This window comes from Oncorhynchus mykiss, chromosome 6, assembly GCF_013265735.2.
Source record: "Oncorhynchus mykiss isolate Arlee chromosome 6, USDA_OmykA_1.1, whole genome shotgun sequence".
Classification (NCBI taxonomy): domain Eukaryota; kingdom Metazoa; phylum Chordata; class Actinopteri; order Salmoniformes; family Salmonidae; genus Oncorhynchus; species Oncorhynchus mykiss.
The window spans coordinates 11,269,224-11,284,081 of record NC_048570.1 but is presented as its reverse complement, the minus strand read 5'-3'; the positions used below and the strand labels follow the sequence as shown (position 1 = coordinate 11,284,081).

General features: G+C 50.1%; 2 protein-coding genes across 3 annotated transcripts in view; both read left to right on the top strand.

The window, feature by feature from the left end:
- The window catches only part of LOC110525252 (serine-rich coiled-coil domain-containing protein 1), a 109,861-nt gene extending 106,594 nt beyond the window's left edge, over positions 1-3,267 (top strand). Inside the window, exon 10 of one of the 2 annotated variants that reach the window (XM_036979389.1) lies at positions 1,019-3,267. In XM_036979389.1, the coding sequence (XP_036835284.1) occupies positions 1,019-1,576 (558 nt within the window). In that variant the 3' untranslated portion in view covers positions 1,577-3,267. The remainder of the gene's footprint in view (positions 1-1,018) is intronic. The other variant, XM_036979390.1, reaches the window with a different exon arrangement.
- An 888-nt stretch (positions 3,268-4,155) lies between these two features.
- Positions 4,156-6,898, top strand: LOC118964797 (proline-rich protein 36-like). The gene is made up of 2 exons (XM_036979163.1): positions 4,156-5,567; positions 5,614-6,898. The coding sequence occupies exons 1-2, from the start codon at positions 4,156-4,158 to the stop codon at positions 6,896-6,898; spliced, it is 2,697 nt and encodes an 898-aa protein (XP_036835058.1).
- Positions 6,899-14,858: the final 7,960 nt, after the last annotated feature.

Below are 14,858 nucleotides of genomic sequence, written 5' to 3'. Positions count from 1 at the left end.
GATCCATCTAGGAGAATGAAAACAGGAGAGAGAGTCAGCTGTGGCAGTGCAGAAAGCATCCGTGACACCGAGAAGAGCAGTCTTCGTTGAGTGAGCCACCTTGAAGCGTGACTGGTTAGGGTCAAGAAGATTGTTCTGAGAGAGCTAGCGAGAGAGTTAGTCAGAGACCTCACACTCAAGTGTTTTTGAAAGAAAAGAAAGAAGGGATACTGATCTGTAGTTTTTGACATACGAGGGTCAAGTGTTGGTTTCTTGAGGAGGGGAGCGACTAGGGCACATTTTGAAGTCAGAGGGGACGCAGCCAGTGGTCAGGGATGAGTTGATGAGGGAAGTGAGGAATGGGACGCAGCCAGTGGTCAGCAGGATTTCATCTGGAGAGAGAGAGAGAGGGGAGAAAGAGGACCTGTAAGTCACTTTGGATAAAAGTATTTGCTAAACATGGCCATGTTGCATAAGAGAGGCAGTGTTGTGTGACCAGGAACAGGTGGCTATCTCTCCTTGGTGCCATTGCTTTGTGTACCACCTCCCCACTGTGTGCTGTAGAGACTGAGGCTGCTTCCTGTTCTGGTTAAAGTCTCCAGTTGTACTGAGGCTGCTTCCTGTTCTGGTTAAAGTCTCCAGTTGGACTGAGGCTGCTTCCTGTTCTGGTTAAAGTCTCCAGTTGGACTGAGGCTGCTTCCTGTTCTGGTTAAAGTCTCCAGTTGTACTGAGGCTGCTTCCTGTTCTGGTTTAAGTCTCCAGTTGTACTGAGGCTGCTTCCTGTTCTGGTTAAAGTCTCCAGTTGGACTGAGGCTGCTGCCTGTTCTGGTTAAAGTCTCCAGTTGGACTGAGGCTGCTTCCTGTTCTGGTTAAAGTCTCCAGTTGGACTGGTTCTTACAGAGCGGTCGGGAAATAATTAGACAAAGCTCCAGGAACTTACGATGCCTCTTCAAAATGTCCCTGCAGTTAACCAGCTACATTGGTGTCATATTTTTACAGTTTTTTGTCTTTCTCTCTCCCTCTTTCTCTCGGTTCGCAGACCATCCATCCCAGCCGGGCAACAAGCCAAAACAGTACCAGCACAAGAGACAGAAGGCCGGCTCGGTCTCTCATCGAGGACCAATACAGCCGTATGGCGGCAGAACACTCCACTTCCAGCAATGAGAGCCACTGCCCAGCCCCAGCCCTGTCGTCCAGTGGCCCCGGGGGAGGCAGGGACCATGCAGGACCCCCGAGGAGACCAGAAGGGGCTCTGATCTCATCAGAGGTAGGGGCTCTCAGGAGAATCGACTACCCAGCCAGCCAGATCCCCCGGGCGGTGGGGGTGGGGGCTGCGGTGTGGGGCAGCAGCTCCAGCCTCCAGAGCCGAGGCAGTCCCTGCCGCAGCAGCCTCTCCTCAGACAGTGAGAGAGCCCCGGTACCTATCCCTTGCCAGCCTTCTCTCTCCACCTCATCTTCCTCTTCCTCCTTCACGGGCCGCCTGGGCCAGCCTCCCAGAGGCCCCCTTTCCCTGCACATGTACAGCCGCAAGAACGTCTTCCTGCAGCACTCACTTCACACTGCCGAACTGCAGGCCCTGGCCCAACACGACGGCTAAGGCACTGGGGTCGTGCGCACACACACACACACACACACACACACACGTACACAACCACTCAGACGTAAACACACACATACACACACCTTTCACTTTCCCCATATCCCCTAAAACATATAATATAATGGACACATCACCATCTGAATCATGGAAGTGAAAGTCATCTCCGGAATTCACCTAACAACCAGTGTCCTCAACCCTCAACTTCCAATCAACTTGACTTTAGCTCAAATCCTACCCATTTCTTACATTTCATTCATCTCTACCCTAGCTGTCTGTCCTTCCCATCCCTGAGCAGAGTATGCTGTAACAGACACTATCCTGTACCCACCGTCTCGATCACAGTTACACGATCATCCAAGCATACCTCTAGACTCACAGAACCTCGGAAGGTACATGTCTGTGTGGTACTGTGCATTTGACCACTTTGACATATTAAAAGGTTGATAGATGTGCTCACTTGAACACACACACCAGTCTGCCCGCCAGTCAGTCTGCCAGTCTGCCCGCCAGCCAGTCTGCCAGTCAGTCAGCCAGTGTTCACATGGCACTCATCAGTCTAACACCTTAGATCAGCACTAAATGATGAGCGTTGGCTGACAGCTGCTTATGCCCACACACACACTGCTATTACACCCTAACATGGAGACTCCACTCCCCTCTCAGCTCTAACACTACAGGGAATTAACTCATGTGAACGTTACAGTTTTGTCAGCTTAGCTGAACATGGCCAATCCATGCTGCTCATTGCACTGACAATGTGACTGACATCCTTCTCATATTTGCCAAATCCTGTCAAAGATCCCAACTCTGATTTCTGACACAGACAGTCAGTCCCATTTAAGGGAGTTTCATTCATTAACCTTTTAATAATTGCATGCTTTTTAAGATTATGTACACATTTAAGTGGGGGGGGGGGGGGGCTTTTGTACAGTGAAAGTGGGTGTCTTTAATAAGAACCGATGTCTGTCTACACCTGACACTTTTATATGTTATCATAAACTGGGACGATTCACCAGGGAAGGTACTCATAAAGCATCTGAGTGCTGATCTAAGATCAGTTTTGTCTTTTAGATAAATAATGAATTAGATTATGTTTTATAGGAGCTACCTGATCCTAGATCAGCACTCCTGCTCTTATAGGCTGTATAATGTCTCGTGTGAGAATAGAACCCTATCCTTGAACTGTCATTTATTTAAGGCAATAGGTCTTGTTCAAGGCATAGCGTTTCATATTCGGAGAACACCCATTGTGATAACAATGTTGATGGTACATGAGAATGCACATCTTTGAACTGTAAGATGGGTTTACAAAAAAATGGTCATGAGCTGTAATGATAATTAGACACGCAATGATTTTTGTAACAATGTACATGACTGCCATGCAACTGGACTCAACGCTACAGTACATAGTGGTGTACAGTATAGAGGCTGCTGGGAGACCGTGTCTGGTGTCTGTTCTCTTTGGAAACAACAGAAAGTGGTCTAGTTGGAGTCCAGTCTAGTTGGAGCAGAAGCAAGGACTCATCAAGGTGAAGGACATCTTGAAGAAATGCAGCTTTACTCTCCCCCGGTCCATCTCCTCTCCCTCAGGATTACTGCTCCACTTTCTCTCTCCCTCTACCCCTCTCTCCTCTTTCTCTCTACCTCTCTCTCCTCTCTCCTCTTTCTCTCTACCTCTACCCCTCTCTCCTCTACCTCTCTCTCCTCTCTCCTCTTTCTCTCTCCCTCTGCCTCTCTCTCCTCTTTCTCTCTACCTCTCTCTCCTTTCTCTCTCCCTCTACCTCTCTCTCCTCTCTCCTCTTTCTCTCTACCTCTACCCCTCTCTCCTCTTTCTCTCTACCTCTACCCCTCTCTCCTCTTTCTCTCTCCCTCTACCTCTCTCTTCTCTTTCTCTCTCCCTCTACCTCTCTCTCCTCTTTCTCTCTCCCTCTGCCTCTCTCTCCTCTCTCCTCTTTCTCTCTCCCTCTCTCCTCTTTCTCTCTACCTCTCTCCTCTCTCCTCTTTCTCTCTCCCTCTCTCCTCTTTCTCTCTCCCTCTACCTCTCTCTCCTCTCTCCTCTTTCTCTCTACCTCTACCCCTCTCTCCTCTTTCTCTCTCCCTCTGCCTCTCTCTCCTCTTTCTCTCTCCCTCTACCTCTCTCTCCTCTCTCCTCTTTCTCTCTCCTCTCTCCTCTTTCTTTCTCCCTCCTCTTTCTCTCTCCCTCTCAGCCTACTTACACTAGCCCAGCATTGTCACACCTAGAGAGAGTGAAAGAGAGAGCGGCTTGGAGGAGGGAATGTCTTCAGTGCTCTCTCTATCCTGTGTTTAGCGGGGCTCTCTGTATCCCATGACGACAATGATGGGCTAGTACATGAGGTGTCAAACTCATTCCACAGAGGGCCGTGTGTCTGCGAGTTTTCACTCCACCCTTGTACTTGATTGATGAATTAAGGTCACTAATTAGTAAGGAACTCCCCTCAGCTGGATGTCTACGGCTTAATTGAAAAGAAAAAACAAAAACCTGCAGACACTCTTCCCTCATGGAATGAGTTTGACACCCCTGGGCTAGTGGAAGCAGCAGGCTGCATTTACCCACGATGACTTTCTGCCAAACACAGCCAGCCCACCAGCCAGGATCCCCCTCCCCCAGCCCCACAGCTTGTATCCCCACAGCCAGCCACCCAACCTGTATCCCATCAGCCTGTATCCCTCCAGCCAGCCCGTCAGCCTGTATCCCTCCAGCCAGCCCGTCAGCCTGTATCCCCCCAGCCTGTATCCCCTCAGCCTGTATCCCCCCAGCCAGCCCGTCAGCCTGTATCCCTCCAGCCAGCCCATCAGCCTCTATCCCGTCAGCCTGTATCCCCTCAGCCAGCCCGTCAGCTTGTATCCCCTCAGCCTGTATCCCCTCAGCCTGTATCCCCTCGGCCTGTATCCCCCCAGCCAGCCCACCAGCCTGTATCCCTCCAGCCAGCCCATCAGCCTGTTTCTCCACAGCCAGCCCATCAGCCTGTTTCTCCACAGCCAGCCCATCAGCCTGTTTCTCCACAGCCAGCCCATCAGCCTGTTTCTCCACAGCCAGCCCATCAGCCTGTATTTCCACAGCCAGCCCATCAGCCTGTATCCCCCCAGCCAGCCCACCAGCCTGTATCTCCACAGCCAACCCCCAGGCCTCCCAGTCTGTATCCCCCCAGCCAGCCCGCCAGCCTGTATCCCCCCCAGCCAGCCCACCAGCCTGTATCCCCCCCAGCCAGCCCATCAGCCTGTATCCCTCCAGCCAGCCCATCAGCCTGTATCCCTCCAGCCAGCCCATCAGCCTGTATCCCCACAGCCAGCCCATCAGCCTGTATCCCCCCAGCCAGCCCATCAGCCTGTATTCCCTCCAGCCAGCCCGTCAGCCTGTATCCCTCCAGCCAGCCCGTCAGCCTGTATCCCCCCAGCTTGTATCCCCTCAGCCTGTATCCCCCCAGCCAGCCCGTCAGCCTGTATCCCTCCAGCCAGCCCATCAGCCTGTATCCCGTCAGCCTGTATCCCCTCAGCCTGTATCCCCTCAGCCTGTATCCCCCCAGCTAGACCACCAGCCTGTATCTCCACAGCCAACCCCCAGGCCTCCCAGTCTGTATCCCCCCAGCCAGCCCATCAGCCTGTATCCCTCCAGACAGCCCATCAGCCTGTATCCCTCCAGACAGCCCATCAGCCTGTATCCCTCCAGACAGCCCATCAGCCTGTATCCCTCCATACAGCCCATCAGCCTGTATCCCTCCAGACAGCCCATCAGCCTGTATCCCTCCAGACAGCCCATCAGCCTGTATCCCTCCAGACAGCCCATCAGCCTGTATCCCTCCAGACAGCCCATCAGCCTGTATCCCTCCAGACAGCCCATCAGCCTGTTTCTCCACAGCCAGCCCATCAGCCTGTATCCCTCCAGCCAGCCCGTCAGCCTGTATCCCTCCAGCCAGCCCATCAGCCTGTATCCCGTCAGCCTGTATCCCCTCAGCCAGCCCGTCAGCACGTATCCTCTCAGCCTGTATCCCCTCAGCCTGTATCCCCCCAGCTAGACCACCACCCTGTATCCCCCCAGCCAGCCCACCAGCCTGTATCCCCCCAGCCAGCCCATCAGCCTGTATCCCTCCAGACAGCCCATCAGCCTGTATCCCTCCAGACAGCCCATCAGCCTGTATCCCTCCAGACAGCCCATCAGCCTGTATCCCTCCAGACAGCCCATCAGCCTGTATCCCTCCAGACAGCCCATCAGCCTGTATCCCTCCAGACAGCCCATCAGCCTGTATCCCTCCAGACAGCCCATCAGCCTGTATCCCTCCAGACAGCCCATCAGCCTGTATCCCTCCAGACAGCCCATCAGCCTGTATCCCTCCAGACAGCCCATCAGCCTGTATCCCCACAGCCAGCCCATCAGCCTGTATCCCCCCCAGCCTGTATCCCTCCAGACAGCCCATCAGCCTGTATCCCTCCAGACAGCCCATCAGCCTGTATCCCTCCAGACAGCCCATCAGCCTGTATCCCTCCAGACAGCCCATCAGCCTGTATCCCTCCAGACAGCCCATCAGCCTGTATCCCTCCAGACAGCCCATCAGCCTGTATCCCTCCAGACAGCCCATCAGCCTGTATCCCTCCAGACAGCCCATCAGCCTGTATCCCTCCAGACAGCCCATCAGCCTGTTTCTCCACAGCCAGCCCATCAGCCTGTATCTCCACAGCCAGCCCACCAGCCTGTATCCCTCCAGACAGCCCACCAGCCTGTATCCCTTCAGACAGCCCATCAGCCTGTATCCCTCCAGACAGCCCATCAGCCAGGATCCCCCCCCCAGCCAGCCCCACAGCTTGTATCCCCACAGCCAGCCACCCAACCCTGTATCCCCACAGCCAACTCCCAAGCCTCCCAGCCTGTATCCCCCTCAGCCAGCCCGTCAGCCTGTATCCCCCTCAGCCAGCCCGTCAGCCTGTATCCCCCCAGCCAGCCCGTCAGCCTGTATCCCCCTCAGCCAGCCCGTCAGCCTGTATCCCCCTCAGCCAGCCCGTCAGCCTGTATCCCCCTCAGCCAGCCCGTCAGCCTGTATCCCCCTCAGCCAGCCCGTCAGCCTGTATCCCCCTCAGCCAGCCCGTCAGCCTGTATCCCCACAGCCAGCCAGCCCGTCAGCCTGTATCCCCACAGCCAGCCAGCCCGTCAGCCTGTATCCCCTCAGCCAGCCCGTCAGCCTGTATCCCCCCCAGCCAGCCCGTCAGCCTGTATCCCCACAGCCAGCCAGACCATCAGCCTGTATCCCCACAGCCAGCCAGCCTAGATCTCTACAGTGTTTGCGCCTGATTCCACTATGTGTTTAATACGAACTGTAATAATTCTGGAACATTTCCTGTATGATTTACAAGTTGTTGGGGTTCAGCTTTAATTATTGCAACTTTGGGATAGATCAACACACTGCTCTCAGGACAAGGATTGGGAATAGAAAGGGGAGCTCAAGGTTTAAGGACAAAGTTGAGGTTTTGAGTTCTGAACAAATGTGTACACAACTGATTTACAATGATCTTTTCTCTTGTAGTGGACAGAGCATCACAAGAGTCTCAGTAATGTATGTTTCTTAACTTGACCACAAAGTCCAGGACACTTCGTTGACTGTTAGCTCTCATATTGGATAACAAGGACTTATTATTTAGAGTGTTTGATGAAGAACATGACTGTATTTACACACGGGTGACATGATGTTATATCCTGTATATTGTACATAGATAAGCCCTGTTAATATTCATGTAAGTCGATTTTAAGGTTATTTTTTTTTAAACATTTACAGGGTTCACAATGTAGAGAAATGAGAGAACCAAAACAAACAAAAAAATACTATGTCAAGTGGTCTCTCCACCACAATAGTTGTTTTAATAAATTATTTTCACTCTGTATTATTTACTGATAAAAAAAAAAATGAGAAGAGATGCTCGGCGTGCGGTGCTGTTGACTTTGGTGACATTGAACCAATCTACTAGAGTTTCTTTCGTTTGGGTGTTGGGTTATCGCTAATTATGTTTGGATGGCTTTATCCCGCAGGGTTGGCTGCTCTCCCCTATTCATTAGAGCTGCAGACACCCTCCATTAGCTCTCGAGATAGCTACTGGCGTTGAGAGTGAAGTGGAGGAGGAGACCCTCATTAAACGACTCAACCAGTGAATGCACTGTTGATACAACGTGTTGATACAGTGAAGCATACCACCAACGAGCAACAAGTCACGCTGCTGCCTCGAGGGCTACGTTTAGTGGACAAGCTTTGTTCAATGTTGCAGATAATAATGCCATGAATATAACCAATGTGATTCCTGTCGGAGGCATGTTTTTCTTCACATACTATATTTCAATCTGCAAAGCTTGACTACGTTTTCCTACTGAACGTGGCCCAGGTTTGTCTGGCAATTTATCAACATTTACATTCATATTGTCAACATGCACTGAGTGTACAAAGCATAAAGAACACCTGCTCTCAGAACATTTTCCTATTATTCTGTGCATAAATCCGAGACACTCCCATTTAGTATATGTATTAGTTTGTGGATGTCCATTACCCATTTTGTTTGATATGTTACGGTTTACAATTTGTAATTTATCCGTTATTTTACCAGGTAAGTTGACTGAGAACACATTCTCATGAGCCAATTGTAAACTGGGGATTATTAGGTGACCGTGATGGTTTGAGGGCCAGATTGGGAATTTAGCCAGGACACCGGGGTTAACACCACTGCTCTTACAATATATGCCATGGGATCTTTAATGACCTCAGAGAGCCAGGACACCCTTTTTATGTCCCAAATCACTGCCCTGGGGCATTTTTTAGACCAAAGGAAAGAGTGCCTCCTACTGGCTCTCCAACACCACTTCCAGCAGCATCTGGTCTCCCATCCAGGGACTGACCAGGACCAACCCTGCTTAGTTTCAGAAGCAAGACAGCAGTGGTATGCAGGGTGGTATGCTGCCAGCAGTGCTATGATATGTTACCAATTTTAGCTCGTTAGCTAGGCTAAAGGTTAAGATTAGGAGTTAGGTTAAAGGGTTAAGGTTGGGGGAAGGGTTAGCTAACATGCTAAGTAGCAAGTGGTTGAAAAGTTGATAAAATTGTAAGTGATGAGATTTGAACTCACAACCTTTTGTGTTGCTAAACCTTCTCATTATACACCCACCCAACTACCCTGATCAACTACCATACTTTCACTTTTGCCTGAAGTAACCATCTCTCTTATGTAACCATACCAAACGTAACATATACTAATTAGAGTTTCCCGGATTTACTTTTACTCTGTTATGTCTAGACTATGAGACGAAGCTGGCTCTTTCATGACAGACTGACCAGGTGAATCCAGGTGAAAGCTATGATCCCTTATTGATGTCACCTGTTATATCCACTTCGATCCGAGTAGATGAAGGGGAGGAGACCGATTAAAGAAGGATTTTTAAGCCTTGAGACATTGATTGTGTATGTGTGCCATTGAGGGTGACTAAAGGTTTAAAATGCCTTTTGAACCCTCCAATGGACATCCTGCCAACTTGACACAACTGTGGGAAACATTGGAGTCAACATGGGCTATCAATCCTGTGGAAAGCTTTCGACACCTTGTAGAGTCCATGCCCCAACGTATTAAGGCTGTTCTGAGGGCAACAAAAAATATATATATATTGGCACGGTGTTCGTAATGTTTTGTACTCTCAGTGTATATGAAACTGGACTCAACCCGCCTGGTGAAAGCACTCAGTGACATCACTGACACTCTGTGACATCACTGACACTGTGACATCATTCCAACCAACTAACCCCAGCTGCGTGAGTATTTCAGAGTGTTTCCAATTGCAATGTGAGCCTGTTCTGTTTGTGTGAGGAAGTGTGTCTCTCTCTCCAAGTATGTCATTAAATACATGAGTGTACAAAACATTAAGAACACCTTCCTAATACTGTGTGGCACTCCAGTTTGCCCTCAGAACAGCCTCAATTTGTCGGGGCATGGACTCTACAAAGTGTTGAAAGGCCCATGTTGACTCCAGTAGTTCCTACAGTTGTGTCAAGTTGGCTGGATGTTCTTTGGGTGGTGGACCATTCTTGATACACATGGGAAATTGTTGCGCAAGAAAAAACCCAACAGTGTTGCAGTTCATGACACAAACCGGTGAGCCTGGCACCTACTACCATGCGCCGTTCAAAGCCACTTACATCTTTTGTCTTGCCCTCTGAGTGACACACATACAATTCATGTCTCAATTGTCTCAAGGCTTAAAAATCCTTCTTTAACCGGTCTCCTCCCCTTCATCTACTCGGATTGAAGTGGATTTAACAAGTCACATCAATAAGGGATCATAGCTTTCACCTGGATTCACCTGGTCAGTCTGTGTCGTGAAAGAGTAAGTCTCTTAAATGTTTTGTACACTCAGTGGAGATAGGGAGAACAGTTGGGTTTTTGAGCTCCCTGTTTCATTGTTGTCAGTCAACCGCAGGTTTTGTCTGCTCCTAGCCTGCTATCTATAGGACAGGCTCTCCCTGGCTTATACACCCATTGATGATTGGTGTCACTAACATCTTTTGACGCCCAGCCTCTGAATATCTCTTGTCACGCTGTCGTTTGTCACAATAAGAGTGGACGTGGATCCATACTGTGCTGGTGCTCTCTCTCTGTGCTCTGTCGTGCCTGTCACCCCTCCTAAATGTCCTCCGTAAATCTTCTTATTGCATTGCCCTCGTTTATTACATCAGACCTCACAGCTCAGAGGCCTGTAGTGAACCACAGTGACATCCCCCACTCCGTAGCCCCTCGATGCCAATCTCTCTTTCTCTCTCTCCTGCTTTTCACTCCTCTCGTGTCCTCTGCATCCTTAACTACTTTTTGGCCTAAAAAGAGGCCAGGGCTGAACCTAGAAAGGCCCCCGGCGTCACAGGGAATAAAGAGTTTGGTGTGAACTACGGTGAATGAAGACAGAGGCATTGCAGAGATAAATGGGGATGTTTACTTTTGAGGGAGGCGGCCATTGAAATGCACAAACCTTTAATGCTCATCTCTGCCTCTGTGAAATTGCATTTGTTACGTGTGACACTTTGGTATATATCTCACCGACGCACTGAAGACTGAGTGTTGGGCTGTGCTGTTGCTGGGAGGTTGATTCTCCATGGTTCGCTCTGTCAGAGAGGAGCTTTTTGATTGTATTTAAACAATTCCAGAAAGGCACACACATCTGAGCTATCTTGTTGCAGGTGCATGGAAACAATGAGATCGTTTGAAATAAAACGGAAAACCCACACACTGCCCTTGCTAGTATCAGTAAATCACTGATTTGTCATTTCACAAAGCCCCCTCATAGAATCTGTCATCCTTTTTCATATCTTATTGGAAAAAGAACATAATTAAATTAAACTTGGTCTCATCCCAAGGTTCTCTCTAAGGAAATATAAACCACAGCTATTGTTTAATGGCACAATATTCTATTATTCAATAATAATAATGATGATCTGGTTGTTCATCCTACAAATCAACATAAAGGTTCTATTCTCCTGCTCAGTAGATCCCTTAACACAGTGTACAATACCGTTTTCAAATGACGTTAAATCCAAAGCATTGTCATTACTGTGTGAGCAGTTTCTATCACACAATCATCAGTGGAGAAGCTGCAGTCTTCAGAAGCCAATTAGACCTATCCAGATACATGTAGTTGTTCTCTGTGGCTCAGTTGGTAGAGAATGGCTCTTGCAACGCTGAGGCCACCCATACAAAAAAATGTATGCACACATGACTGTAAGTCATTTTGGATAGAACCGTCTGCTAAATTGCATATATTTAAGGGCCTGAAGCTGGCCACACCGGTGGGCACGGTTCCTGGGCAGTGTGATTACAAGTTGGACCTGCTTCCAAGGCACCAGTGATTATGGTGTCAGGCTGTGCCAACGCCCCTCAAACAGAGGGAAGGTCAGTGTGTGCCCAGTAACCATGCCCCCCCCCCCCCCCCCCCACACACACACACAGCGGCCCAACAGCGATGCCCTCTACAGTAACCCCCAGAGAGACATGCTGGCACAAGGAGATAGCAGTGGCTGCCAAGGGGAGAGAGACGTGCACATACTTCATGCAAACCTACTGTGAAGGGATATAGGAAGAGGTTAATAGGCAAACAATGGGATAGGCGATGTCTGCAGTTTACAGACGTGTTTACAAACAATCAGCCGTGTCTGGGTTTATACCACTGGTGTTTACAAACAATCAGCCGTGTCTGAGTTTATACCACTGGTGTTTACAAACAATCAGCCGTGTCTGGGTTTATACCACTGTTGTTTACAAACAATCAGCCGTGTCTGGGTTTATACCACTGGTGTTTACAAACAATCAGCCGTGTCTGGGTTTATACCACTGGTGTTTACAAACAATCAGCCGTGGCTGAGTGTATACCACTGGTGTTTACAAACAATCAGCCGTGTCTGGGTTTATACCACTGTTGTTTACAAACAATCAGCCGTGGCTGAGTGTATACCACTGGTGTTTACAAACAATCAGCCGTGGCTGAGTTTATACCACTGTTGTTTACAAACAATCAGCCGTGGCTGAGTTTATACCACTGTTGTTTACAAACAATCAGCCGTGTCTGAGTTTATACCTCTGTTAAGGGCTGTTCTTATGCACAACACAACGCGAAGTGCCTTGATACAGCCCCTAGCTGTTGTCCCCAAGGTGCCTTATTGCTATCATAAACTGGTTACCAACGTAATTAGAGAAGTAAAAATAAATGTTTTGTCATAGCAGTCCGTATACCACGGGTATCACCATTCAGGGCTCGAACCACCCAGTTTGTAATAACAAATAATTAGTAGACTGCATATTGACTGCAAGAAGCCCAAACAGGTATAATGTTTGACTAAAACATAATCATCTAATACCTTGCTTACATTTTGTATACGATCACGTGTCTCTCTACTATGTGTGGTAATACTTTATTTAGATTTATTTAAATAAAAATCACTTGGCGCTCATTTCCTGGTGTTTTTACAGTCTTTTATGTCCAACAATGAAAATGTAATATATATATATCCCTCAAGTATATTAAAAAATACATATATATATTTATATATATATATATATATATATATATGTATTTTTTTTTATATATTTATTTATTTTTGCTCAGAAAACTTGAGGGATCAAATAAAACCAGCCACGGACCAAATTCGGCCCACGGGCCACCAGTTGGGGAACCCTGGTGTACTGTAATATCACTAAGTATCAACCATTGTCCCGAAGGTCCTCCAGTGTCAGGGTTCGAGAATACTCCCAGTCTCTCTTCCATCTTTTTATTATTATCTTTGTCGTCCAAATGGGACTTCTACTGCAGTAGCCCAGGCCATGTTTAGAGTAGGTGAGAGTTTGTATTGTGTTTGCTTGGATGAGGGCAAACGGACTTGTTGATCAAACAGCATCAGACTTGAGCATCTCCTTCATCTGAGGCAATTTCCCAGAGAGATGAGGCTTAGGCTGTCTGCCGCAGCTCTTGAGTGTAATATGTGTAATATCCCCATCTCCCAGACTGCCTTTCACAAGATGCTTTGCTACAGCAATACAAAGGACACGTAATGGCAAATGAATACTCATATTATTCCCTATGTGAAAAAGGAGAGAGAAAGCCCATTACCCGTTACGTTTCCTTAAAAAAAAAACAATGATGTTCATAAACACGATGCACAATAATAAACGACGGCGGGTCTTTATACGATAGTGTGTTTCTGGAATTGGAAATGAAATCCTATGCGACAGGGGGAGTGATGTGGACTGTGGCGCTGCGGCTGAAGTTCCTACAGGGGGAGTGATGTGGACTGTGGCGCTGCGGCTGAAGTTCCTACAGGGGGAGTGATGTGGACTGTGGCGCTGCGGCTGCAGTTCCTACAGGGGGAGTGATGTGGACTGTGGCGCTGCGGCTGCAGTTCCTACAGGGGGAGTGATGTGGACTGTGGCGCTGCGGCTGCAGTTCCTACAGGGGGAGTGATGTGGACTGCGGCGCTGCGGCTGCAGTTCCAACAGGGGGAGTGATGTGGACTGCGGCGCTGCGGCTGCAGTTCCTACAGGGGGAGTGATGTGGACTGTGGCGCTGCGGCTGCAGTTCCTACAGGGGGAGTGATGTGGACTGTGGCGCTGCGGCTGCAGTTCCTACAGGGGGAGTGATGTGGACTGTGGCGCTGCGGCTGCAGTTCCTACAGGGGGAGTGATGTGGACTGTGGCGCTGCGGCTGCAGTTCCTACAGGGGGAGTGATGTGGACTGTGGCGCTGCGGCTGCAGTTCCTACAGGGGGAGTGATGTGGACTGTGGCGCTGCGGCTGCAGTTCCTACAGGGGGAGTGATGTGGACTGTGGCGCTGCGGCTGAAGTTCCTACAGGGGGAGTGATGTGGACTGTGGCGCTGCAGCTGCAGTTCCTACAGGGGGAGTGATGTGGACTGCGGCGCTGCGGCTGCAGTTCCTACAGGGGGAGTGATGTGGACTGTGGCGCTGCGGCTGAAGTTCCTACAGGGGGAGTGATGTGGACTGTGGCGCTGCGGCTGCAGTTCCTACAGGGGGAGTGATGTGGACTGCGGCGCTGCGGCTGCAGTTCCTACAGGGGGAGTGATGTGGACTGTGGCGCTGCGGCTGCAGTTCCTACAGGGGGAGTGATGTGGACTGCGGCGCTGCGGCTGCAGTTCCTACAGGGGGAGTGATGTGGACTGTGGCGCTGCGGCTGCAGTTCCTACAGGGGGAGTGATGTGGACTGCGGCGCTGCGGCTGCAGTTCCTACAGGGGGAGTGATGTGGACTGTGGCGCTGCGGCTGCAGTTCCTACAGGGGGAGTGATGTGGACTGCGGCGCTGCGGCTGCAGTTCCTACAGGGGGAGTGATGTGGACTGTGGCGCTGCGGCTGCAGTTCCTACAGGGGGAGTGATGTGGACTGCGACGCTGCGGCTGCAGTTCCTACAGGGGGAGTGATGTGGACTGTGGCGCTGCGGCTGCAGTTCCTACAGGGGGAGTAATGTGGACTGCGGCGCTGCGGCTGCAGTTCCTACAGGGGGAGTGATGTGGACTGTGGCGCTGCGGCTGCAGTTCCTACAGGGGGAGTGATGTGGACTGCGGCGCTGCGGCTGCAGTTCCTACAGGGGGAGTGATGTGGACTGTGGCGCTGCGGCTGCAGTTCCTACAGGGGGAGTATGTGGGTGACAGCAGGCTCGTTTGTGCTGTGATTATCGGCGGGGTGCTTTGCTGAAGGTGTGTGAGGGGGAAGAGAGGCTGCTCCTGGTTTAGACCAGTTATACAGGCCAAG

Excerpts from the sequence above, each read along its gene's own strand:
- LOC118964797 (XM_036979163.1), top strand. The coding sequence starts at position 4,156 with ATGACTTTCTGCCAAACACAGCCAGCCCACCAGCCAGGATCCCCCTCC. Across the intron at positions 5,568-5,613 it reads CTCAGCCAGCCCGTCAGCAC|ACCACCACCCTGTATCCCCC; the intron begins GTATCCTCTCAG and ends CCCCCCAGCTAG.